Raw genomic sequence first — 24,686 nt, 5'->3', positions numbered from 1 at the left:
CAAACACAGAAACAACCAATAAGACAGGGAAGATGGGAAAGGCGTGCTGATGTTCCTGCAGCGACATGGGAGCGGGTCGGAGTTGACGATCCAAAAATAGACATGACCCTTGGCCCTCGACAATACCTAAGTGTACGCAAGAACAACTCGTCATAACCGCAAATACCAACAAACGATTCTCGACGACACGATTGCATCGCGCGCCGTCGCGTCTACATACCAAGACGACCAATATAGCCCCCCCGCTCGTAGTGAGGTGCTTTCGCGACAGCGCTGGGCGCATCGCATCCTATCGCTGGGGCTGTTCGCGCTGGACTCGCGAACTCTCTCTGCTGCAGCAGGCGCCCTTTGTATACAGCAGCTCACCCTTTGGATGGGGGAGCCGCGAAAAAAGGCATTTCCAGCAGCGTAGCACATTGCGCGTCGCCTGTTCACTGTGGCCGATAGTCTATTGAAGTCAGGGCAGGCGCGACTTACATCAGAGCGTACATGGCGTGCTGAGCGGCCCAGATACCACGTTACCATCCTTCGCGCCTCCAAACCATGCAAGTCGACTTTGGCGAGGAATCTGAGACGGAGCACAGTCTGCATCTCACGGCCAGCGGGCACTACGAGCACGCGGGGACCAACAACACCCCGGCGTACTCGCCCTTTCGGCACTCAGGCGCTGGTGTACCAGCAATTGATCCGAGCCTTGACCAGAGCACAGGTGCCAACCGTAATGGACACGGAGCTACCCACAACCACCTACTCCAACCCCAGAATGCCTCCCTCGGCGGCGGCCAGCTGGCGCACAGCTTCTATGGCGACATGGCGCGCAGCTCACCGACTCCCTCCAACGCCTCGCCGCGCTTCTCCGCCATGTCACCCACCAGCCAGCCAAAGCAGCTGACACCTTCCTTTGTGCCTGACGACCGCTCTCCTCCATCGCGCGACGTGTCCGACGCGACCATCGACAACGCCTTCGCCAACTTTATACTATATTGCAACCCCAACTTCCCCACGTCCATCGACACCACTGAGTTGGTGAAGCTGTTTCGGACGCCTCCTAAGAGTGATGGCAACGCGTTTAGCGTCTGGACGTTGTTCGAGCTGATACGCAAGTTCGACGCAAAGGAGATTACGACGTGGACAAAACTGGCTTTGGACTTGGGCGTTGCACCGCCAGATACCGAGAAGGGGCAGAGTACACAGAAAGTACAACAGTACTCTGTGAGGCTAAAGGTGAGGATATTTCTGTTTGTCTATGTCTTTCTTAGTCATCCACCCAAATATCGACACCATGTTCTGCCCATCCTTGGACTTGAGGAACTGCTTCGCTGAAAACGCCTCCTATTCCGAGGATCTGGTTCAGATGCCGCTCGATCGTGCGGCACGGTCAACCAGAACACTGGAACGGTCGACTACGAACTACGAACAAGCGACTGGGCCTCCATGCGCCACTACGTAAGGTGAGATCTAAGAGGTGAACCAACCCGAATAGCCTCGATGTCTACGGCGTAGCCAGTTGCTCCAGAATCGTAGTGCAAGGAATGGGCCCACTACCTTCCCGATGTGTCGTTCGCCACGCCGCAAATAACCTCCCGTCGTTGTCAGCTACCTTCTACCGCTTCTTCTTCTCCGTATTTGCTTGTCTCTCATTTTCTGTGTATGCAATGCTAACGGTGTCTAGCGATGGATGCGTGCAATGCACATCGACGCCTTCTTCGAGTACCTACTTGGAAAGCAGCATCCTTATTATCTACAAATACCCCTACCACACAATCCGTTTCCAGACGGAGGACGTGATGGCGTGCCTCTAGAGGAAGACTTAGCAATACGAGCACTTGACCCCAAGTTCAAGCCAAAACGCGGGCGACGGAAAGCTGACGATGGCGAGGAAGAGATGGAAGGGGATGAGAGTGCACCCGCCCGCAAGCGCCCTCAATTGGACACATCAATTCCGTTTGGAAACGCGTTGCAGCCTCAGTCGGCGTATCCTACCAGTGCCCACCCTGACCATATGGGAGGGTTCTTGACACCTCATGATCCCTGGACTGCAGCATCCGTCATCACTCCATCGTCCGCCATGACGACGGATTCAGCACCAAGTCGGATGAATCACAAGAATCTGACCCCATATTCAGCTTCGCCTATGGGAGGGCAACAGATCCGCTGGCGTCTCAATACACAGGACCATCCAACCACGCCACATCCACTCTCAGCTATAACACCGCACTCTGCGCATCCATTTTTTGACGAACCACAATCCGCAATAACTCCTTCCAGTGCAAGGCCTCGCGCACGCCGTCGCCATGGTCCTGCAGTCTCGTCTGCATGGTCAAGCAACAACACTTCGTCGAGTGGAAAACTACGAGGGCGGCCGCCTAGTAATCGGTCGGTCAGGGATGGACCTTTCGTTACCTTTCCGGCAAACCCAAAGACGAGAGAAGGGCCAACGATTGACATGCACAGGAACCACGGCAACTTGACACCCATTGTGGAACGCGCCCAATCCGACCCTCCAGGACACGACCACTCATTCCGCTTTCCACCAACACCTGCATCTGCTGTATCGCTGCATGGAGAGAGTGCTTTACATGGTGCAATTCAAAGACCACACAGACTGAGTCTTCAGGTCCCGCAAAATCTGGGAAATCCCGTGAGGCTGGTCACACCAACCGTGCTCGTCAATGGTGAACAGAACACAAGCCCTGGTACTGATTTGGTTCCCTCGACGCTCAATCCCATCTCAGTGCATAATTCGCCAGCATCTACGTTTGACCACCACAGTGGGCCAACACATCACACATACCACGGCTCTCTCACGCCTTCAGAAACACCAGCGCAACCTCGGCCTCCTCCTCCACGCCCACAAACTCAATCTTCGCCTGCAGCACGTCCCCTCCCGAACATGTCCCCTGAGACGCTGAATCGCGCTCTCGCCGCAGAACTGATCCGTGCTCCATTGAATGGCCGTCGAAAGCGTCTCCGTGGTACAGAAGCAAAAAACCTTGCCTCTTCAATCCTACAACCTCTCTACGCGAAAGTCACGTCAGGTCCAGGGTTTCCTATGAGTGACCAGATGCTGAGCATCGCAATCAGCAGTTGTCTGGGTCTCACGGGTGCTGTTGGACTTGGCATTGGTGGTCCCAATGGAGGAGTGAGACGGGTAGAATGCATCAGATTCCGTGTTGGGGGTGATGGGTACGAGAGTCCTATCGAAGAAGACGACGAGGATACAGAGGGAATGCACGATGGGGCGGTCAAGGAGACGTTTGATGTGTTCTTCGCCGTGACTTTTGGCGGACTCGCTGGCGAGTGGGTGGCGAAAGGACTTGTTGCTACAGTGGATGACGGGGAAGGGAGTATTGAAGAGGGGCAAGAGGACGGAAGGGAGGGCGTGGCGTGGAAAGCAAAGTTTTTGGAAGCGCAGAGGAAGCTCTGGGAGAGTCAGGAGGAGGTCAAGAGCTTGAAGGATAAGATTCTTGAGGCTGTATTGTGAGCGGGTGTTGGGTAAGAGGTTGGAGGGATCTTTGGTGCATCTGGGTGGGAGTTCTTTTTGTTACAGGTGGTTGGTTTTGCTATATACCCCTCGTGTTTTGGTACTCGTTGGATAGGTCGAATTGTACGTGTTCATACACATTAATCGAGCATGGTTGTGTTAGAGAAGGTTGTGTAATATCTATTCTTGATATCGTGTTTCATATGTGCTATTCGATCTAGGATACGGCAGCTGGGACTGATTCCTCGGTGGCTGGAGACTTCTCGTCCTTTTCCCACGGTTTCTTTCTCCTGGTCTTTTCAGGCTGGGTGCCCTGCCCCTCAAGTACGGTATTCGGAATGTCCTTGATGCCGGGTATGGGTTGTCCGGTGGTGATGAGGTCCACGATATGTGCAAACGTGGTTGGATATGGTGCTGGCGGCTCACTTGCGCTCGCAGGCGCGGGTAAGACACCACCGGCAGATTCAATTGGAGCTGGTGGTATAGCTTCCGTCGAAGGTACAAGAGTCAACACGCTGGCCGATGCAGGGGGTGGTCGACCGCGCGCGTTACGGTATGCCTTGTAAGCGTCGAAGTCGATGTTGGTGGTATACTTTCTGCATATGCTCAGCACCAAAGCACATCAGGAAGGCGCGAACGTGCGTGTGTGTTTGCATACCGAGCATAGTAGAAGCATCGTGCGCGCAACGCCAGCTCGGCAGCTTGCTCGGGCGTGCTGTTGCTCCCCAAGATGGCACTCAGGCCCGACTGGAACTCGACATCGTCGTCCCAGTTGTATCGCTCAAGGGCCTCGTATACGTCATTCAGCCCATCGGTGGCTCCAGCGACGCTCATGGCGAGTGAAGGTAGTGCATGGGCATGAGGTGTGGGGTAAGGGGACATGGGACATGGTCAAACCGAGGGGCTCGCTAAGGCTAAGACGCCAAGTTCTCCCACGTCCATACGTACATCGGGCCTCCGCTTCGACACGACGCCAGCCTCTCTCTCACCCGTCCCCTTTGCTTGCTGTCCCCCCTCTTCTTGCATTGCTACAGCTTCTCCTCGCCCAGACGACCGTTTTGATACCCGCAGTGCGCAGCCATGTCCGAGTTCATAGGGTCAGTGGTAGCTCGGACGCGGTGCTGGAGCTTCTGCTAACGGCCAACGCGTAGATCTCGCATATCTCTCATCTCCAAGAGCGACATCCGGTCAGTGGCAATCACGTGCAGAGGCATTGGTTCTGGGCGCTGACTATGTGCAGCTATGTCGGTACCCTCGTCGAGATCAACTCGGAACAGTCGACCGTTTCCCTCGACAATGTGCGATCCTACGGCACCGAGGGACGAAAGGGCGGCAAGGACGAGTACCCGCCTTCCGACGTCAACTACGAGCAAATTGTCTTTCGCGGCAGCGATGTGAAGGACCTGCGCATTGAGGAGCCGGCCAAGGAGAAGGCCCCGCCTCCAGCCATGCCCCAGGACCCAGCCATCATCGGAGTGAGTCTACCCCAGCTTCTGCACGTCATGGTCCGATGATGTAACATTTTCGGATGTAAATCATTTTATTACCACCGAGAGCGCAAAACCATGTGGATATCCTCCGTTGCCTTCCTTCTGAGACCCTCTATGCAATCCATCCCTTGTCACGCATAATTCAAGTTCTGTTGCTAACACAGAATGGATGCGACAGGTACCGCAGTCTCAGCCCCGCCAAGAAAGCGCCCCGCAAGAACAGCAGCGCCCGCAACAACCGCCTCCGAACTTCCCTCCGCAGCATGGCCAGTTCCCACCAGGTGGCTATCCTCCGTTCGGCGGCCCCGGCGGCCCCGGCGGCCCATACCAGAACCGCTTTGGTCCGCAGGGTGGATTTCCTGGCGGTCCTCCTGGCCCTTTCCCACCAGGACCCCCTGGCGCATTTGGCATGCCTCCATATGGACCACCTCCCCCAGGTTGGTTCCCGCCAGGCCAAGGTTTCAATGGACCTCCCGGACCTCCCGGACCCTACACGCCTCAAATGCCGGCTGGTCCTCCTGGACTGCAGAACCAGCATCAGAATCAGAGCCAAAACCAGAACCAGCCCCCAACAGGCCCGCGAGGCGCTGCTCCAACAGGGCCTCCAGCGGCCAAGAACGAGAAGCCCGCTGCACAGCCCAAGGCTGCTGAAGTAGATGGCGCCACGAAGCCTGCACAGGCAAAGACGGGCGCAAAGGCAGCAGGAAATGCACCCGCACCAGCTGCTACCCCTAAGCAAGCTCCACCTCCACCCGTCGAGTCGAAGCCAGATGTTGCGGCTGCGCTTGCGCCTCCACAGCCTTTGCCGGTCCAACAAGCCCGAGGTGTACCAAAAACCGCTCCGACAGGACCAAAGGGTGGCCGCATCATTCCCGCTATTCCGATCGCTAGCCCGAACGTGACCAAGAGCACACCACGAACACAACAACCAGCTGCAGCTCCCGCTGTTCAGCCTGCAGCTACTGCCGCTCAGCAACAGAATGCGACTCAGCTTGCGACTGCTGCTGTCGCCGAGGCTATGGCGAAGCTCAACCTTCAGAACAGAGGACAGGCGCCTGCACCAGTCTCAGACCCTATGAACAACTTAGCGCAGAAAGTCGAGGGAATGAGAGAGCACCAGAGCCGTCAAACCCGCCAGCCAGCCCCTGGTGGATTCCGTGGCGGTCGTGGCGGAAGAGGAGGAGGCAGGGGTGGTCACCAGCACCCAAAGATGGAAGTCCCGACAACCGATTACGATTTCGATGCTGCGAACGCGAAGTTCAACAAGCAGGACATGGTCAAGGAGGCTATTGCAACGGGATCGCCGCTTGGTGACGCCTCTGTCGCGCCAACGGTCGAGGCGGTTTCGAATACCCACGCAAACGGCGCCTCCGAAAGCAAGGGAGACGTTGTTATCCCCTCTGCAATGTACGACAAGGGCTCCAGCTTCTTCGACAACATCTCGAGCGAACTCAAGGACAGGGAAGAGGCTGCCAGCCGTCGCGGTCAGGAGTTCCGTACCGAAGAGCGAAGGAAGAACATGGAGACTTTCGGCCAAGGCAGTATCGATGGCTACCGCGGTGGATACCGAGGTCGTGGCCGTGGTCGAGGACGCGGTCGCGGCGGCTTTGCCTTCAGGGGCCGTGGCGCACCAACTGCCTTTGGGGACCAGCCAACGGCTTAGGAATTTTCAGGTGTTACATGAGGACTTGGGTCCTTGCCAGACTACATGACAAGTCACGATTGAAATGAGAAGTTTTGGTGCGTGAGTGAAGCGCAGGCTGGACATCAGGGAATTGGGGGTCTTTCTCGCTTGCGTCTCGGAGTCATGCATGGCGATCAGACCTGGCTTTCATACCTCTTCAAAAAAAAGTGGCTTCCAGCAAATCTGTAAAGATGGGCGGTATGGTCTTTTTTCTCCCCACGGTTACTGGCCATTTGGGCCCGAATCTGGCGTTTGCGTATCTGATCGGGAACCGGTTTGAGCCGCGTGCAACATAGCGCGCGTGCTACTTTGTACTTGTAGGCTGAGGTGGAAAGAAAGCGGAATGGGAATGGGAATGGGAATGGGGGCGTTATCGAAGCAGCTATGAGATCAGGTGACGGATGACGGTCGCGATATTATATGAAGAAAATTAAGCGGTTTTTGGTGTACTGTTTCGCTGAGCTGAGCTGCTGCGGAGAAGACTTATGTGGGTGTATGTGGGTGATGCGCTTCATCTACATTCATGCCGTGGTGGTGTGTAAATGCGAATCTTTGGGCTAGATTTACTGCGACATAACAGTGGCAGGTGTAGTGAGACGGTCCGAGCGCAAGGATATGTCTTGGGGAAAGGACGATGGATTCGGTTGTGTGTTTGCTCTCGTTAATCTGCAGCTTCGTTCGACTGTACAAGCGAGACGGGGTCTCAAGTCTTCTGAGTTCACTTAGAATTTGCTATTATATGACGAGGTAATGTGTTGAACCTGCACAAACCAAGTTATCAGGCCGACGAATTAAGTTGTCAGTGGACCGTTCACAGCCAGTCATCACTGCCTACACTGACACCCTTTCACAGCCAGGTGGGGAGGGCTTCTTTGTGCTCGCACCACGGACGGGAACAGCTTCATTGTCTTTGTCATTGCGTGAGTGGGTGAATGCCAACTCACCGCATGCAGAGAGCGCGCACAAAGAACGCCCCTGTGAAAGTGTTTGTACCGCCCAACACACATATTAGTTTTCTCCCGAGTGGGAAGGTAGGCTTGTTCCTTCCCCACGACATCGAGAATCAAACAGAGTATCAACCGAAGATGTCAGACCGAGATTGTCAACCGGGAAATATGGTTGAGCTTGAAGACGTCCTCTCACCACCATTGCCTACCCCAGACGCCTTATCCCACCATACACCCCCCTCAGACGATGACGACAACGACGACGACGACGACGACGACGACAACGACACCTCCTCCACAACCTCAACAACCTCAACAACCCAATGGGCCCACGAACCCTTCACCACCTTCCACCCGCGCGTCCTCTCCCTCGCACACACGCTCTGGCCCCTCGCCCCACCCTCCTCCATCACCATCGAGCGCATGCAAGGCGGCGGCTACAACCGCATCATCGGCATCGCGATCCCGTCTCTCGGGGTGAACTGCGTGCTGCGCATTCCGCGCATGGATGCGGCGCGGCTGGACCGCGATGTTGCGGCGCTGCGGTACGTGGGTGATATGGGCGGGGTGCCGGTGCCGCGGGTGGTGGGGTTTGATGGCGGGAGGGAGAATGAGGTGGGCGAGCGGTTTATGGTTATTACGCGGTTGGAGGGGGGGAGCTTGTTGGGGGAGTGGGGAGGGTTGGGCGGGGAGGGGAGGCGGAGGGTTGCTGAGGACTTGGGGCGTGTCTTGCGGAGGTTGATGGATGTTACGAGTTCAACTGCGGGATGGCTTTGTCTGCCGTCGAATGACAATGACAATGCCAACGACATCGACAATGCATCGCGGGACGAGGTCATCATCGAGCCCTTCTTCGAGTGGGAAGGCTCACCCCAGCGTCAAGACAAGCCACCCCCAACCATCCGCAAACTCCTGGAAACAAACTTCCAAGACCGCAAAGACGACGGCCTGATAAACCTCCCCGCCGACGTCCTCCGCCCAAAATTCATGGACCAATTCATCGTCATGGCCTCAGAACTCGAAGAAGACGGCTGGTTCGCCGACAACGAGATCTCTCTCTGCCACCTCGACCTCGAACCCCGGAACATACTCTGCGGGACGACTCCTGACTGTCCAACGCCGCACATCACAGCCGTGCTAGACTGGGACGACGCCGTCCTAGCCCCCACCTTCATGTCCTGCACGCCACCGACATGGATATGGGCGTGGGATGACGACGAAGACGACAACGAGCTACGGGCAAACGACATGCCAGCCACCGAAGAAGATGGGATACTGAAACGCGCGTTTGAAGACGCCGCCGGGCCGAAGTATCTTCGCTATGCGTATGAGCCGGCGTATCGCTTGGCGAGGAGACTTGTGCAGTTTGCTATCGATGGTATGAAGTATAGCCATGATATCACCGAGGCTGAGGAGATGCTGAGGGAGTGGAAGGAGATTCGTCGGGTGAGGCGGGAGGCGCGTGGGGATGGGGTGGATGGGAGGCATCCGTTGGGTCATGTTTTTCCTTTCTTGAACGAGGATAGGGCGGGGATGCGGCACCCGTTGGGTCATGTTTTTCCGTTCTTGAATGGGTGCTCGGCGTGAGGTTGGGACTGTATTAGCTGCTTCACTCTGTGGGGGGGTTTGTGCAGTAGATAACTAAGTCGGTATTTGTACTATTTCGACATGCTGAAGACGGGGAAATTGGTTGGAATCTACTTAAGTGAAATCACAGTATTCATGTCAAGAACAAATTATGTGAAGGATGGGCACCTACAATACATACCATCCTATCAAATGTGCAATAGTACTCTCCACGCATATCTCGCATCGTCATATGACAAGTTAAACACTCCATGGTTTATGTCTCGTATGTAAGCTTTTTTGAATAAGTACAGGCAACGACTGTTCGATGGGGTTGAAATTCTATCCAGTGGAGCGAGGCCTTGCGGGGCCTGTTGTGTGACAAAGGTCTCAACATTCTAACGACAGTCGATAGTTTCTCAGATATTACTTGAGTGGGACTGTGTAACAGTGACTTGGCGCATAGACAGTTTAAATCTTCACTGCACATCTTTTTGTTGCGTTGTGTTTTCGTCGATGCTTCAACAATACTAGCCGTCATATATATGATGCTTGGGAAAACATGTTGTATATACTAGAAGGGCACACAGTTAACTACATATCAAGATTAGCCTGTGCGTTAACCGAATGCTTATCACGTAAGACAACACCCGCAAGGCTCAGTGTATTAGGCACCACTCCGCCAAACAAACTTCTAGCTCTACTGAATAGTGCCCGCATAGATATAAATTTCATTCCCCTTCCTTATAATACTGCCATCCCCCATCGAGACAACGCTGTAGTAATAATCATCCACAGACAGTGCCACGCACAAAGCCTCGCCGCCTGTTCTCCAAGCCAGTGAAAAGACACTCCGCACCACCCATCGTCGACCAGAGAAGTGTATACCACCACTCACAATGACGAACATCTAGCACCTCCCAACCCGCATTGTGAACCCCCCATCCCCACAACGAACAACGTCTTCACACAGCCCTACAGTATCTTCACTGCATCACAATGTCCGCCGACGAACTTTCCACAGCGCAGGACGGGGATGTATAAATCCCGCCTACCCTCCATCCCATCCCCCATACAGTTCTCCCCCAGTCAACCCTCCAGCAAACTATCCCCTTACACCCCCTCAAAAACCACACAACATGCCCCGCCACCGCGGCCAAACAACGCACCACTGCCCGCTAAAAAGCAAGGGTAACTGCCGCGGCCAAACCGCCTTTGGATACTGCACCAAGCACCAGATCCTGTGTGTGGAGGATAAATGCGTGCATTTGAGGACGGAGGAGTGTCCGTATTGTGCTGCGAGGGAGGCTGCTGGGAGGGGGAAGTGAAGAAGAGAAGTGGAGAGGAGTGGAGTGTAGATGGAGGTAGATGGGGATAGACGGGGATGAGGGTGTAGGGTACTGCTGGTCGGTATGATAAGATAGAATATAGATTTCACTTTCTTAGGTTCTTAGGGAGAGTGTGTTTGTGTGAGAAAAAAAATGCGTGATCAAATTGCAACAATGTACGACTAAGGGGTATAAAACTTTTCTGGTCCGATACGCACCATCCCAAGGACAAAAGATTCCAAGCTTCCTCCCTCCCTCGCTTCCACAAATGTCTGCTTGTCGTGAAGCAAACAAACAAATCCACTTCATCACCTCCAGCCTACCCATCCTCACTCCCAGCCTGCCCACCCCTACTCAGCAGCCTCCCTCCTCGCCCTCCAAACCGGCCCCCTCCTAATCTCCAACAACATAAGCGGAAGCAACAACACACAAACCGCCCCCCAAAACGCATACGTCCACCCATGCCCCCACGCCCCCGTCATGCGATCAATAACCGAAATAAGAATCGCAGCCAACGAGCAGCGAACGAGATTCGTGCACGCCGTGGCCCCCGAGCTGCGCGACTGCAAAATATCCACATTGAGCGTCATCGTCGTGTTGAGGATGCCAATGGACGTCCAGCCCAGCATAACGCCGAGAATAAGCGGCACGGCGATGTGCGCTTTGGCCTCGATGGCCCATCCCCAGCTTATGACGCAGATTATGAAGAGGGCGAGGTAGAAGGGCATGATACGCAGGCGAGCGTATTCGATTGTGAATTTCGAGCCGAGCTGCGATTTGATGCGGGCGTATTCCCAGTCTAGCATTTTTCCCGTCATGGTGCTGCCGATTATCATGCCGGCGCCGGTGGGCAGGTAGCACAGGCCGAGCACGGTTTGGGAGAGCTGGGGGTAGATTTTTGCAAAGGCCGAGGAGATTGTGGCTGTGATTGTGTAGTTTACTGCGTAGACGATGCCGGTGAAGGTGAGTAGGACGATGACGTCGGGGTATGTGAAGAGGACGAAGGGGTTTACGGATTGTTTTGCTTTGGCGCGCGAGGGGTCGGGGGTGTATTCTTCGCGGGCGGCTTTGCGGCCGACGATGGGGACGAGGGCGCGGGAGTGGGGGGAGACGGGGAGGCTGCCGTTTCCGGCGATGGAGCGGAGGGTTTCGGGGAGGAAGAGCGCGATGCAGACTAGGCATACGGCGACCATGATGACGATGGACCAGAATATGGACCGCCATCCGAGGCTCTGAGATAGGGCTCCGCCCATGGCTGGGGCGATGACGGGGGCTAGCATTGGGCCTAGGTTGAACATGCCGAAATATCCTCCTCTTTCTTTGGAAGTGGAAATGTCACCAATCACACCAGCTCCAAGGGCGATGGTACTCGCGCTTCCACCAGATTGAAAGCATCTCAGAAACAAGAGTAACCAGAATTTATCAGTCGGACACAACGCCAAGCCGATACTCGACGCCACCAGAATACTCAAGCAGCCGAGATACACCAGTCGTCGTCCATAGCGGTCGCTAATGGGCCCCCATAGCATGGGCGACACGCCCTGGAAGACCAGATACACAGTGACCGTCTGATTGATAGTGTCGATTGACTTGCCAAAAGCTTTGGCGAGGGTGGGTATAGCCGGGAAGTATATATTAGCAGGCAACGGGCTAAGCAATGGTCAGTCTACCGCATATGTGTGAAAGCAAGCACTACACCCTGCAGACTGACGTACCTGTAGAACCCCGCCAACGCGACCATGGCGACGATCATCCATTTCTCCTTGGGCGTGTAGATGCTATACGGGACCTCATCCACGGATCCGGCTTCTCTGGACACGCCATTCTCCGCGTCGAGGGCAGATTGCGGCTTCTCCTCGATAGTCATGGTTCACTCACAGTCATGCAGGATGTCGAAGGGAGGAGGAGAAGTAGCAGTAGTAGTATTCCATCGCCCCAAAAACAAAGCGCGCGTTCTCGTCATCTTAAGCCGAAATCCGGTCGACGTTCTTCTCGGAGTAAAAGGCACCGCAAAGCAATGCGCATCCGAGGAAAGGCAGGACATCGGCGAGAGTCGGCCATGTATCTCGTGTCCAACGTCGCGAGGTTCCAGGCGTGGAGACGTCAGGAGCCTAGCATACAAACCCCACACAAAAAGAATAAGCGAACTGGAGCGGATCGGCAAACTCTCCGTCGTCGTTTCATCGGTAGGTATATCCCAGTTTGTCGTGGGAACTCGGGACGAAGAAAAAAAACCAGGTCGCTGGGGCAGGCCTCTTGTCGTCTTGTGATTTGTAGCCGTTCTTTTTAGACTACACTTCTTTCTAGTGTATTGTCAACGGTTGTCGCAGTGAGTGAGTGCCATGACCCGGCCTCCCCCTCCCCGTTGGGAATGGCGCTATCGGAATTCCCGGCCTGCGGATTGCGGGTCGTCTCCGTCGCGGGATTGGTATCAAAAAGGTTTTCTTTCACGACGCCACCGAGCAGGGGGGAGTCATACCGGGGGTGTGGACGTCAGCGAAAATAACACGCCTGAAGACGAATCATGACCTGCTGTCTGGGACGACGACGAAGACGAAAAAATACAAGCCAGACTGGAGTGTGTGTTTGCCTGAGATATAGTCTGTACCCCAGACTGGATAGACGTACTTACCCAACCTTCTCGCTTCACAACGCGTATAACGGCGGATCCAAGAAAGAGCTAGTCACGCATGGCAATCATGAGGGATGAGGAGAGAGCGTCGCTGGACACAAAGCAGGTGGATGTCGACAAAGCAGGATTGGAGTCAGACGCTGAGAAGCGGTCAAGAGTCGGAGGTCTGCGTGGTGTGATGAGCTTCCTGGAGCAACGGGGAGAGATCGAGTTGCGAGGCGCGGCACCCGTTCCCTACGATGAACGAACAGAGACGAGGTATTCCCGGATCTTCACGCTGTGGTTCTGCATGAGCTGTAATCCCCTGCCGTATGTCTTCTCCCGTTGTGATTATTGATGGGCATTGTTATTCGACATTGAACAGCACCGTTCTTGGACTCAGTCAACACCACAACAAAGCTGACCCCCCGCAGCGTAACCTTCGGCATGGTAGGCCCCCAATCCTTCGCCCTCAGCCTGCGCTCCTCCGCCCTAATAATCCTCTTCTTCACCCTCATCTCCACAGCTCCCGTCGCCTACCTCTGCACCTGGGGCCCGCAGACGGGAATGCGCCAACTCGTATCCGCGCGCTTCACCTACGGAAAACACTTCATCTCGCTCATCGTGCTCCTAAACCTCGCAACCCTAACCGGCTTCTGCATCGTCGACGCCATCATCGGCGGGCAAGCCCTCTCCGCCGTAACAACCGGCCGCACAATCTCCGCCACCGTCGGAATCGTCATAATCTCCGCCCTCGCCCTGCTCATATCTTTCTGCGGCTTCCGCGTCCTGCACGTCTACGAGCGCTGGGCGTGGATCCCCGCCCTCCTCGCGCTGCTAATCGCCACGGGCTGCGGCGCATCGGGCCTACACCGCCAAACCGCCGTGGAACCCGCCACCGCGCCCCAGATCCTCAGCTTCGGCGCCCTGGTGGCGAGCTTCATGCTCCCCTGGGCCGCCCTCGCCAGCGATTTCTCAACATACATGGCCCCCGCCGCACCACGCGCCCGCATCTTCACATACACGTACGCAGGCCTCGCGCTGCCGACCATCCTGCTCATGACCCTCGGCGCGGCGATGGGCGGCGCCGTGCCAAATACACCGACCTGGCAGGCCGGATACGATAGCAACGCAGCAAGCGGCGTGCTAGCCGCTATGCTACATCCCGCAGGCGGATTCGGTCGCTTCGTCACGGTAGTCCTGGGGTTCAGCATGCTGGGCAACCTCGCGGCGACAATGTACAGCGTAACCCTCAACCTACAAATGTTCCTCCCCGTCTTATTCCGCGTCCCAAGAGTGCTGTTCAGCATCCCGCTCACGGGCGTGGTAATCGGTGTCGCTATCGAAGCAGCGGCTAGCTTCTTCCCCGCGCTGGAGAACTTTCTCGGCTTGATTGGGTATTGGAGCGCGGTGTTTATTGGCGTTGTTATCACGGAGCATATCGTTTTCCGCGGGCGCAGGGTGGCGGCGTATACGGATGATGAGGCGGCGTGGGACGATGCGGGGAAATTGCCGCCTGGGTTTGCGGCTATGGCGGCGAGTGTGCTGTGCTTTGGGCTGGTGGTGCCGGGGATGGCGCAGATTTGGTATGTGGGGCCGATTGCGAGGGTTACGGGTGATGTTGGGTTTGAGGCTGGGTTTGTGTTGGCTGCGGGGTTGTATGTGCCGTTGCGGTGGTGGGAGAGGAGGGTTTGGGGACGGTGAATGGCGGGGGGTTGTGGTGAGTGGTGAGGGGAAAGGAGTGTGTATCGATATCCTGGATATACCGCGCCCTAGACCACCACACTTGACGGTCCTCCGCTCAACCTCCGTCGGACACTCACGCTCTGCTTGTACCGTCTCAGACCCACCCCCAAACAGCGCATACCGAGCAGGACGTTGGTCACCGTGTGGTCTATTGCCACAATAAGCCCGCGAAGCGTGAAGAACAATGAGAGTACAGCTACGCTCCCTCCATACATGAGGTTCTGACTATCCGCGTGTGTAGGGTATCAATGGACGAGAGTACCACCGGGGGGGAAGGGAGATAGAGACGATATGTGTTCAAAGATTTCGTTTGGGGTCTGAGAATTGCAAGTGCGGGTGTATGGAGTAGACTGGCCTGGACTAGACTAGAGCAGGTGCGATGGGATGGGATGGGAGGTCTGCTTCTGGACGTTCATGGGTAGCGATGTAGATGTAGATGAAGTGCAAGACACGTGTGGTGTATGTATGCATGCAAAGGGTTGGGGGTATATATCATATCGTACATACGGCCATGCTGGCGTGTTCATCTACAGTTCGCCTCCCTCACTCCTCCTGTAGTGCTGTACCCCTCCGTGAGATAAACGGGGGCGTGTGTCTCCCTCGCATTGCTCTACGCGCGAGCGAGTTTCTTCCTTGCCTGCACCGTATACGCATACAGCACATCCTTGAACGCAAACAAACACGCAGCCGTAATAACGCTCTGGGTAACCTTTGGTCCAATACCTAATACACACACACACAACAGTCAGCACAGCCTCACCCCACCACAGCAAAACGAGGATAAAAACCTACCACCATACAACCCCGTATACCCCTCCTCCCTAATAATCCTCCGAAACGTCGTCAGCATATCATCCCTCGGCCCATCCTTGCTCGCAACATGCATCCTGCTCTTCACAGTAATATACGGATACGTAATACTCGTCGCGAGCAGCTTACCCAGCGCACCGAGGTAAAACGCATCTTTCGGCGTAACGCGGCGCCTTTTCTCCAGATACTGCTTCATCTGCTCGAAAACAGTGTATTGGAGGATGGGGTTTATAACGAGGACGAGGGCGGGCATGACGCCGGTCCACAGGCGCAGGGGGCCCTCGTCGCGGATCAGAGCGAGCAGGGTGCTGAGCGTTGAGGGCTGCTTGGCGGGCGCGCCGCCCGGTAGAACGGCGTCGTTGGACTGCGATTTACGTGCTGTCATGCGCGTGTTTACGACCCAGATGGGGTTTGTGATTAGCACGGTTGCGCTGCCGGCGAGGGCGCCCGCGAGCATCGATTCCACGGTTGTTAGCTTCATTGAGGCGCGGCCGGCTTTTACGGCGGCTTTTTCGAAGAAGGAGCGCGTCCATTCGTACCCTTGCATATATTAGCACTTGATTGCACATGCTATGGATAGGGGAGGTGAGAGTACAGTAATAGTACACGAAATTCGTCACGCTGATGCCGAAGAGCGCGCTGTCGAGGCCCGCGTACAGACCCGCGATGCCCTCGCGGTTGACGATGCGGCGCGCGGCATCCAGCGTCGAGAGCTGCGCGCGCTTGGATTCGACCTGGGCGCGGGTCGAGAGCGTGATGAGCGGGTAGCTGGTAAGGCGTCAGCGAGAGCACCCGTGAGGGCAGGCTGTCAGGGTCTCGTACGTCACCGCCATGGATAGCAGACCTCCTCCTGCGCCGGCGAGCGCGTGTGCTACATTGTCGCTTTGCTGGGCTGCTGTGCTCTGGGGTAGCGCTTGCGTCGATTCGGCGAGCTTGTCTTGCGCTTTGTCTTGCATGTCTGTCATGGTGGGTTGCGTTGGGTTGTGTTGTGTTGTGTGTGGTGTTGTCTCGGAATGAAAGGTGGATCAGGGCACCAGGAGTGGAAAGTCACAACGATAAGCTTCACGGGAACCGCGAGGGTTATTAAAGAACGTGCAGCAGATCTCGACGCTCAGGATGCGGAGAACATTGTGGGGAGCGATGGTTTGGCTTGTGAAAACGTCACGCTGCTTGGGAATCGGTCCGCGTTGGGCCAACAGCCGAGGTAAGCCCTGGTTTGCTTGTGTCCATTCACCGTCGGCGGATGACTTTTTTGCTCTGATGGTGCAAAGCCTCGGTTTCTTGCAACGTTAGTCGTGACAGGTGTGTTGCATGTCCTAGGCTGGATGGTGCCTCGAGGTCGGGTGTGAAAGAGGGAAGTGAACTGCCTCATTTGTGGCGACTACAAGGTGCAAAACTACACCTATACAAATTGAAAAAGTACATGCTAGGCGTATACAGCAAGAAATCCAGGCACAAGAATCCTCCACTAATCCGGACTGTAGTCGTCCAGCTACTACAACATCCCCCTCCATCAAGTACATATCAACACTTAAATCAACCATGAACACAATCACGCAAGCAAAGAAGACACAACCTCAAAGAAGAAAAACTTTTATTAAGGAAAAAAACACCACTATCTACAAACCCCCAGGCGACGACCACACCCGCGTAGTCGCCAACCACACCCAACCAAACAACAAACCCACCCCCTACCCCCTCCCCACAGTCCGAAGCGTACTCCGCTCCACCGCCAACCCCCCCGTCGGCACCGCAACAAGACTCACAAACGTCATCCCACGCGTAGACCACCACGCAGGCGCAGAAAAACTCCTCGCCTCGACCTCAACATCAAAGCCCGAAGGCATGAGCAAGTGCCGGGCCTCAACCTCGACCTCGACCTCAGCGACAGCAGTAGGCGCCGCCCTCATCGTAAACCTCTGACCCGTGCGCCAGTACTCCAGGGGGATATTCGACGGGTGAGGCAGGCCAGCGACCGTATGGCTGGGGTGTGTGGCCCAGAAGTCTGTGGGGAGGGCACGGGGCTCGATCACGATGATGATGGTTGAGGGCTGGGGCAGGGTGTCGATTTCTGCCCGCGTTGATGGAGTGGGCTGGGCTGAGACCGAGACGATGGCGGCGGCGGCGACGAGAGTAGGCGCCCTCCACTCCGCAGGCCTGGAGCGTGTGGACCAGAAGTCCACGGGGAGGATGCGGGGCTTGAGACCCGCGGCGGCGGCAGAGACGACAGCGGCAGTGGGCGAGGCTGAGGCCGAGGCCCCGAAGAACTGCTCGGGGACGGGCAGGATGTCGATGATGGCCGAGGGGCCGAGGGGGGCGGAGGGGAGGGGGAGGATGTTGAAGTCGGCCGAAGCCGAGACGGTGCGTGTGGCCTTTATGGGGCCGGGGAAGGGGAACTCCTGCGCTGCGGCGGCGAAGGAGACGGAGAGCAGCATGCTCAGGATGGTGGTGGTGAACATCATGTTGATGTTGATGTTGGTGTTGGAGAGGAAGGGAAGTGTTTGAAGCTTTTTTGGTAAGAAGGTAAAGCGCTGTGGAGGATACAGTGGCTATTTAGTTAGAAGAGCGAGGGGTGCTGCGACTTATGTAGTTGTCCAGCTGTGTCAAGTTTGGTTCAGGATTGTGCGGGGGAGAGAGGGATTTGCAGTGTACCGGTGTATGGTAAAAAAAGGAGTCTGGGACGGCGAATCGTGGTCGTGGAGGAGAAGGTGGTCAGCAGGCGGATACAGCTGGATTTCTGGTTGAGAACGCGTCGTTGTTGATGCTGTGTATACGCCACAGTAGAGGGAATTGTTCGATTTTTTCAGGCGAAGTTTCACTGTGTTCGTCTGTGGTGTAGAGTAGAAGCAGGGAGATAGACGCAGCACAGTCACAAGCCTCAATTTTCCCACGCAGTATGGGACAAGTTGAAACTCAACACCTTTACTCACGGTAATCATCAATAATTGCCTCACCGATGTACCACCGATGCAATCGAGCACGCGCGTTCAAAAAGCCCAAGCAGGCAGCCGTTGCGGAAATCTGGTTCCCTCAACCCTGGTTCACGAGAGAAAAAACTTCGATCAACGAGTTACAACCTCTCTGATGATAAATTGATCTACATGCGATATAAAATAAAACAAAACAACGGTTCCTCCTCCCAATCAAGACGCCGAAACAACCCATCTTCCCGCCAATCTAATCTAACCCCCCAATCTAACCCGCCATCCCCATCGTAGCAACCTCCAAACTCCTACGATACTCCTGACTAAACTCAATAGCAATCTGCTGCTGATACCAACTATGCCGCGCATTATGATCGCTGACGAGATTATGCGCTAACTCATGGCAAAACGTGAAGAACCAGCTATCCAACGCCCTAAGCCTGCCCTCCTTGGTGCCCCACCCCTCGGAATGCAGCGCCATGAACCACGCCAAGTTGAAGAATAGACTGCCGCTCAGATTGAACGCGACGGTGTTGGACTTGCGGTCGAGGAAGATGTTCACCGCTGCGGGATTCACGGCGAAGATGGCCGTCAGGCCGAAGACGAGCGGGAGGAAGGCGGAGAGGTGCGAGTGCAGTGTGTCGAGCGGTGCGGACTCGTCGCGCCCGTAGTAGATGTCGACGTGCCGGCCGGCGTAGGGCACGGAGAAGGCTTTATGTAGGTTCTCCCACTGCTCGCCGTTGCAGTAGCCGCCTCTGTCGAGCTCGGTGGGGTCCTGGTGGTGCTTTGTGTTGATGTTCTGCATGCCGGTTGGTCTGCACTCGTTGATAGCGTTTTGGATGTTTGATTTCGTGGCCTGGATGTCGCGGCTAATCTGAGGGCCATCTGTGCCGCCAGGGGCAGGTGCAGTGGGAGCGGTTTTGAAGCCGAGTTTCTTGGCCCAGTTGTTGATCAGGCTCTTGTCTTCGTTGCGGGGATTGTTGGCAAGCTCCATGGTGTTTTCTGGGCTGCCGAAGGCGCCGGGCATGCTGGCTCCTTTCTCTGGTGTCTCGGGCGCTTTGGGGGGCTCTATGGCTTTGACGACGCCTGATTTGGCTTCTTCGGCTGCGTGCTGTTTCTCTTCGTACTCGCGTTCGAGTTCTTGCTGCTGGGCTATACGCGCCTCGTGCTCTCGTTTGCGCAGAATACGCTCCACGTTGATGCCCTTTTGTTGCAGCCGTCGGAGCGGTTCGGTCAAGATTCGCTCCAGAGCGATTGCGTCGTTTTGCTTGGGCCGTCGGATCAGGAGGCGGATAAGCTCGCTGGAGACTTCGTACAAATCGTACTTTGGTGTGATACTCAATACGTGTCCTGTACTCCGTACCTTGAGGATGACTGCCGTTTTCTTCACCGTCGTAGCGACGTTCCGCTCTGCAAGCGAGTAGCGAATCCCGATATCAGACACACAGTGTACAGTCAAATTTGAGTTGAGCCACTTTGCATCGGCCTTTACAGCATTTGACGAAGCGTCGCGCTCATACTCGTGGAGGAAAAGTCGGACGCGCTCCAGAATATCCTTCCGCAGATGTTGCGCAGGAGTCTGATCACGAGCTACTGTGCCAATTCGCTGCTCTGTCTTGACGAGATCCGATACCTTCTGAACGCCGAAACGAGCGTAAAACTCTTCAAGCAGCTCCTCCTGAGGCGCCGCAATGATGTAGTCCCGAAATCTGGTCAGGAAGTTGACGTTGTCGATGATGACAATCTCACGAGCCTGGTTGAGGGACCATTCTCGGTGCACACCAGGCTCGTCCAAGTCATCAAAGTCATCCTCGTCCCCCTCTGATTTCTTGGTATCCTCCTTGATGTCCCGATAGCCCAGGAGTATTCTTGACGCAAGCAGCGTCTGCACCAGTTCCTTGTCTTTCCACAGGTTACCTGCGTGATCGGCCAGCTTTCTAAGCAGGTCGAGGTATTTGTCTTGTCCAATTGTGTTAAGGAACCGAGCGGGGTTCTTCGCCAGCAAGGCCGCCAGGTCGTGTATGCTTGGCTCGTGCTTTGCTCCAACTTTCAAGAGAAATGCAGTCGCCTCGGGACCATACTGAACGTAATCAAGAATACCTTTGTACTCTTGATCGCGACCAACAAAGACATGCTCGGGTGGATCAAAGTGATGAACGCGATACTCCGTCTTGCCCGTCTGGCGCTTCGTTCGATCTTCAAAACCACTGCATGTGGGATCGAGATAGTACTTCCGGAATACAGGTACGATGTTGGCTGATGAGAGGCTGCCAATCAAGCCACGATTTTGTTCGAGGTCGGTCGCACGAGACGCAAGATAGCCGAATTGTATCTCCGCATCTACCTTGGTCTTTGGAGGCGCCTTCATCAGGTACTGCACACACGGCGCGATGTTGGGATCACGTTGAACTCCAAACTTTTCAGCATGAGCGTGGAGATCCTTTCTGAGAATCGCAAATCCAAAACAAGCTGCATTTTCGTTCGTGTAGCATTGAAATGGCCCTACTAGTGCAGGGAAAGGGACTTGGTCCGTAGGCAAGATTGGAATGGCCAGCGCAGCAAATTGTGCCGTCTCCGAGGCATAGCTGTGTCTGTAGTGGTTCTGCAGGAAGTAATCCATGGTCAGATTGTAGAGGTGTTTGTCATTTGATTGCCCAGCGCGATGCAAAATCTTCGCGATAGTCATAGATGTAGGCCACAGCTTCAAGCCAAGAGCCAGTAGCAGTACACCTTCACGCGAGGTAGCCTTGAACTCAAAGGGTATTTTGATTTGGGTCAATCCCAAAGTAAGTATAGCTGGGTCAGGAGCATAAAGTTCGGAAGCCTTGAACAGTTGTCCTTGCTCAATGGGTCCACCTTCTCCCGGCAGGAATGGTGTATCGCGCAACCGGTAAAGGTCGTTCCTGGGGATCTCCTGCATCACAGATGCAAAGTATCGGATCAGGTCGACATGGTTCCAAGACGCTTTCTCTGAGGGTTGCGCGGTATCACGGTTTCGCATTCTATCGAACACCATAGGTAGGTCAATGGTCTTTCTGACTCCCAGCGCAAGTAGGAACTTGTCTTTGGATCCAGCAAACGGTTGGACAGTCGGCAGGTCGTCGAACAGTTTCACCGTGGGGAAGTAGGACTCTTGTGGACGGCGCATTCCCATTTTGGTCGGCATAATGGCGTGAGGTGTCAAAATCTTGACTACAGTATCTTTGGAAGTTGTATCCAATTGTTCCCAGCATTTCGATGCCAAAGTAAGCACCGCAGAAGCGAGCGTCTCAGACGTCGTAAATTCTTCAAGCTGGGGTTGTGTCGTCATATGCCGAAGCCATCGAACCATGGACAACTCTATCCAGGCGAACATTTGCAGCTGCTTGATCGACATGCCCTTCGTAAAGACAAAAGGGATTGTACTTGGGGGCAATGGTAGACTAGGCGTGATCCTGGCTGGGTTGACATATGTATCGATGTCTCCTAGAGCGAGAATCTTCCCAGAGTTCTTGTCAGGCTGCACGTCGATGTTCGCAACCGTATTCTCGAAAAGACTACGCGCGCCGGGAATATCGATTTCATTACTCTCAAGCTTGGAGCCACACCATTTCAAGAACTCACACAGCTCATCCTCATTCAACGCACGAGACTCAAGGCCCTTGCGGATGTCTTGCATCGTGAGTTCCGAAATGAACCCTCGGTTGTGAAGATTGAGCATGAAGTCGACGGCCCCGTTGGCTAATTCTTGAGGCACCATTGGAACTTCTCCCAGAAAACTCAAAGTTTCCGCCGGCATGCGCACATGCTTGCTTGCCATGACTCCCTTCGTAGAGAGTATATCGATGGAGCGTTCCTTAGAGCAGCTCCAGAATGCTTCGTCAATCTTCTCTCCTAAGGATGTGGAAGGATGAGACGCGTTCGCAGTGTATTGCTTGAAGGTGTAGATCGCTCTGGGAACTAAAGAGTCAACAGACTCTTTTCCGACGCGTGCCTGAATGTCTGCCATCTCAGAGACGTAGGTAATCCGACATGCCAGTCCAGCTACACGCAGTAGTTCAATGTTCCATGTGGAGATGAATCGGGCATTCATATCAACGTTTTCTCGTTCGACCGTTGGGATGAGTGACGGAGCGCTGATGTGAGCAAGGAAGCCGGTCGTCTGCGCGGTAGGAAATCCGATGAAAATACGACCGGCCTTTGTTGGTAACACCTCCGCGAAGATCTTCGAGGCCAGCTCTGCTGTGCTCCCTGATCCTGTTGAAAGACTTGTCGAAGACTCTTGATATGGCGATGTCAACAGAGCGATTTTTGTTGTTTTTGGTGGTGCCTTCTTCGTCGCCCGCTCGATCTCCGCTGCAAAATTGCGGGACACGCGCGTGGCGACTTCGATTGTGCAGACTTGCAGGAATATCGTGCCCTTTGACTCTCCCGCTATATCTTCGCTAACGCTGATCCTCTCAGCCAACTGCGGCTTCGGAGCCCTCGATGGGGCTTGTGGAACTGGATTCGAGAATCTGGAGAAAAAGCTTTTCAATGAAGTCCCCGCATTGCGAACTTCCTGCTGCACCAACTCTGAAGGTCTCTTCGGTGGATTCTGAGCAGATGCAATGACGTTCAACCACTCGGCATCTATTTGAGAATGCTGACGTGTGACGTGCGTGACGCGCATCAGCCCGCCTTCAGTTTCTGTCTTCAGAGTCCCAGGCACTCGAACGTCTTCAGGCGGTGAAATCTTTTTAGTGAGGGACGCCACTACGTGATCGTCCACATGAAGTTCAATCTTGCTGAGCCCAACGAAGGTCAAACTGGTCGCCAAAAACTGGCATAATGTCGGTATGTTGGGTAACTTCGAAGGATTGTATGATGGTGACGCCGGATTGGCTTGCCGATAATCCAGGGAGAACATTGTGTCTGATGTTGCGTGCTCGGCTGGGACGTTGGCGACCTTTGTAGACAGAGTGTTCCCTTTCCAATAGAACGCCATCGTTCTGTCGCCAGAGACAACAAAAGGTTCGTCACAGTCAGCGAAGACTGAGTAGAAGCCAACACCAAACGCCCCGATCTTCGTCTCGTCTGGATTTCCGTCCGCAATACTTTTTAGTCGGCTCCAATCTGCGGCTGTAAACGGTTGGCCATTGTTGGTGACTATCAGTCGTTTGAGAGTATGGTGCTGGATGATGTGTTTCAACAGGATCGAGTCATCTGTACCTTGTGGCGTAGGTATGTTCAGAGAAGGATCCGTCTCAAGTCTTATTACCACAGTGTCGGCTTTGGCGTCGGCAGCATTTTGAATTAATTCTCGTAGAGTTGTGTGTTCACTAGAATACCGCGCCAAAACCTTATCAATCAACGACCTTGTATTGACTGTGACCTCGCTGTCTAGGCCATCGGCCATTGTTTGGTTGCGCAACCGCGCAAAATCTATTGCGGCCATGGTGGACTGTTACGGTTTCGGATTCTTAGCTTGATGTTGAAGATGAGGTTGTGGCGAATGTGGCTGATAAGTCGTGATGTGTCCCGGATTCCAGGTTGAAGGTTGAAGGAATGTCAAAAGTCAGGGGTTTTGGCCAGAATCATCCGTATGCGTTGAGATTAATATGTGACGAGAGTGAAAGGATTGTCGATGTAAATTCAATGACCCAGAGTTTTTGGTGTTCAGCACTGGTACAGACAGGGTGGCGAAGCTGCCCACAGAAACGACGAGAAGGTGAGATCAGCGATATTACAAAGTCACCGTATAGATCTGTAATTCAAGTAAAGATATGGCTAAAAATTGCAGGCGCAGGAACACTTGATGCGAATTCCAAAGGAGCGTTCGATGTCAACAAGTTTGATACGCGAAGCATGCACGTGTTGTCTCAAGACTAGAGCCGAAGTAGCGGCTGCCAAGCCTGTGAGATCGGCCATTGACCGCCTTCTAAGGATTCAGCTAGCGACATTAAGGCCGGTCGTTCTCATCGACAGCATGCATCACCGTCCTGCAGAGTCATCCTCTCGATAGAATCTACCCATAGGAACGATTAGATGCAGATGTAAATGCAATTCTACTCGGAGATCAGGTTGTTCCGACTGCGCTTCATCACCTCAACACAAGCTCGACTCAGCTCCTACAAT

The 24,686-nt window shown here is 54.7% G+C and overlaps 10 protein-coding genes across 10 annotated transcripts; 5 read left to right on the top strand and 5 right to left on the bottom strand.

The window, feature by feature from the left end:
- Window positions 1-166: 166 nt before the first annotated feature.
- P153DRAFT_367283 (uncharacterized protein) lies at window positions 167-3,603 on the top strand. The gene is made up of 2 exons (XM_033668235.1): window positions 167-1,224; window positions 1,673-3,603. The coding sequence occupies exons 1-2, from the start codon at window positions 544-546 to the stop codon at window positions 3,482-3,484; spliced, it is 2,493 nt and encodes an 830-aa protein (XP_033523388.1). The 5' UTR covers window positions 167-543; the 3' UTR covers window positions 3,485-3,603.
- Window positions 3,604-3,701: 98 nt separating this feature from the next.
- Window positions 3,702-4,318, bottom strand: P153DRAFT_292286 (uncharacterized protein; the record flags this gene model as incomplete). The annotated part of the gene is made up of 2 exons (XM_033663830.1): window positions 3,702-4,080; window positions 4,143-4,318. 2 exons carry the CDS (start codon window positions 4,316-4,318, stop codon window positions 3,702-3,704), a joined length of 555 nt encoding a protein of 184 aa, XP_033523387.1.
- A 97-nt stretch (window positions 4,319-4,415) lies between these two features.
- P153DRAFT_29559 (uncharacterized protein) lies at window positions 4,416-7,086 on the top strand. The gene is made up of 4 exons (XM_033664039.1): window positions 4,416-4,581; window positions 4,636-4,671; window positions 4,725-4,959; window positions 5,153-7,086. Exons 1-4 carry the CDS (start codon window positions 4,565-4,567, stop codon window positions 6,635-6,637), a joined length of 1,773 nt encoding a protein of 590 aa, XP_033523386.1. The 5' UTR covers window positions 4,416-4,564; the 3' UTR covers window positions 6,638-7,086.
- A 262-nt stretch (window positions 7,087-7,348) lies between these two features.
- P153DRAFT_431812 (uncharacterized protein) lies at window positions 7,349-9,192 on the top strand (the record flags this gene model as incomplete). The annotated part of the gene is made up of 2 exons (XM_033672926.1): window positions 7,349-7,456; window positions 7,512-9,192. The coding sequence occupies exon 2, from the start codon at window positions 7,591-7,593 to the stop codon at window positions 9,190-9,192; it is 1,602 nt and encodes a 533-aa protein (XP_033523385.1). The 5' UTR covers window positions 7,349-7,456; window positions 7,512-7,590.
- A 700-nt stretch (window positions 9,193-9,892) lies between these two features.
- On the top strand, window positions 9,893-10,475 carry P153DRAFT_367280 (uncharacterized protein). Its single transcript, XM_033668234.1, has one exon. The coding sequence runs from the start codon at window positions 10,208-10,210 to the stop codon at window positions 10,364-10,366; it is 159 nt and encodes a 52-aa protein (XP_033523384.1). The 5' UTR covers window positions 9,893-10,207; the 3' UTR covers window positions 10,367-10,475.
- Window positions 10,476-10,635: 160 nt separating this feature from the next.
- Window positions 10,636-12,828, bottom strand: P153DRAFT_367279 (MFS general substrate transporter). Its single transcript, XM_033668233.1, has 2 exons — window positions 12,215-12,828; window positions 10,636-12,149 (listed from the first exon to the last, which is right to left on the bottom strand). The coding sequence occupies exons 1-2, from the start codon at window positions 12,364-12,366 to the stop codon at window positions 10,850-10,852; spliced, it is 1,452 nt and encodes a 483-aa protein (XP_033523383.1). The 5' UTR covers window positions 12,367-12,828; the 3' UTR covers window positions 10,636-10,849.
- A 370-nt stretch (window positions 12,829-13,198) lies between these two features.
- P153DRAFT_386188 (uncharacterized protein) lies at window positions 13,199-14,814 on the top strand (the record flags this gene model as incomplete). The annotated part of the gene is made up of 2 exons (XM_033670507.1): window positions 13,199-13,440; window positions 13,545-14,814. The coding sequence occupies 2 exons, from the start codon at window positions 13,199-13,201 to the stop codon at window positions 14,812-14,814; spliced, it is 1,512 nt and encodes a 503-aa protein (XP_033523382.1).
- Window positions 14,815-15,394: 580 nt separating this feature from the next.
- P153DRAFT_367277 (mitochondrial carrier) lies at window positions 15,395-16,677 on the bottom strand. The gene is made up of 4 exons (XM_033668232.1): window positions 16,489-16,677; window positions 16,262-16,434; window positions 15,649-16,206; window positions 15,395-15,579 (listed from the first exon to the last, which is right to left on the bottom strand). Exons 1-4 carry the CDS (start codon window positions 16,629-16,631, stop codon window positions 15,467-15,469), a joined length of 987 nt encoding a protein of 328 aa, XP_033523381.1. The 5' UTR covers window positions 16,632-16,677; the 3' UTR covers window positions 15,395-15,466.
- A 298-nt stretch (window positions 16,678-16,975) lies between these two features.
- Window positions 16,976-18,618, bottom strand: P153DRAFT_367275 (uncharacterized protein). Its single transcript, XM_033668231.1, has 2 exons — window positions 17,151-18,618; window positions 16,976-17,085 (listed from the first exon to the last, which is right to left on the bottom strand). The coding sequence occupies exon 1, from the start codon at window positions 18,126-18,128 to the stop codon at window positions 17,358-17,360; it is 771 nt and encodes a 256-aa protein (XP_033523380.1). The 5' UTR covers window positions 18,129-18,618; the 3' UTR covers window positions 16,976-17,085; window positions 17,151-17,357.
- A 125-nt stretch (window positions 18,619-18,743) lies between these two features.
- On the bottom strand, window positions 18,744-24,374 carry P153DRAFT_367274 (uncharacterized protein). The gene has a single exon (XM_033668230.1). It carries the CDS (start codon window positions 24,004-24,006, stop codon window positions 18,862-18,864), a length of 5,145 nt encoding a protein of 1,714 aa, XP_033523379.1. The 5' UTR covers window positions 24,007-24,374; the 3' UTR covers window positions 18,744-18,861.
- Between the last annotated feature and the right edge of the window lie 312 nt (window positions 24,375-24,686).

This window comes from Dothidotthia symphoricarpi (genome assembly GCF_010015815.1).
Source record: "Dothidotthia symphoricarpi CBS 119687 unplaced genomic scaffold P153scaffold_11, whole genome shotgun sequence".
NCBI classification, from domain to species: Eukaryota; Fungi; Ascomycota; class Dothideomycetes; order Pleosporales; family Dothidotthiaceae; genus Dothidotthia; species Dothidotthia symphoricarpi.
This window is presented reverse-complemented; position numbering and strand designations above follow the sequence as displayed.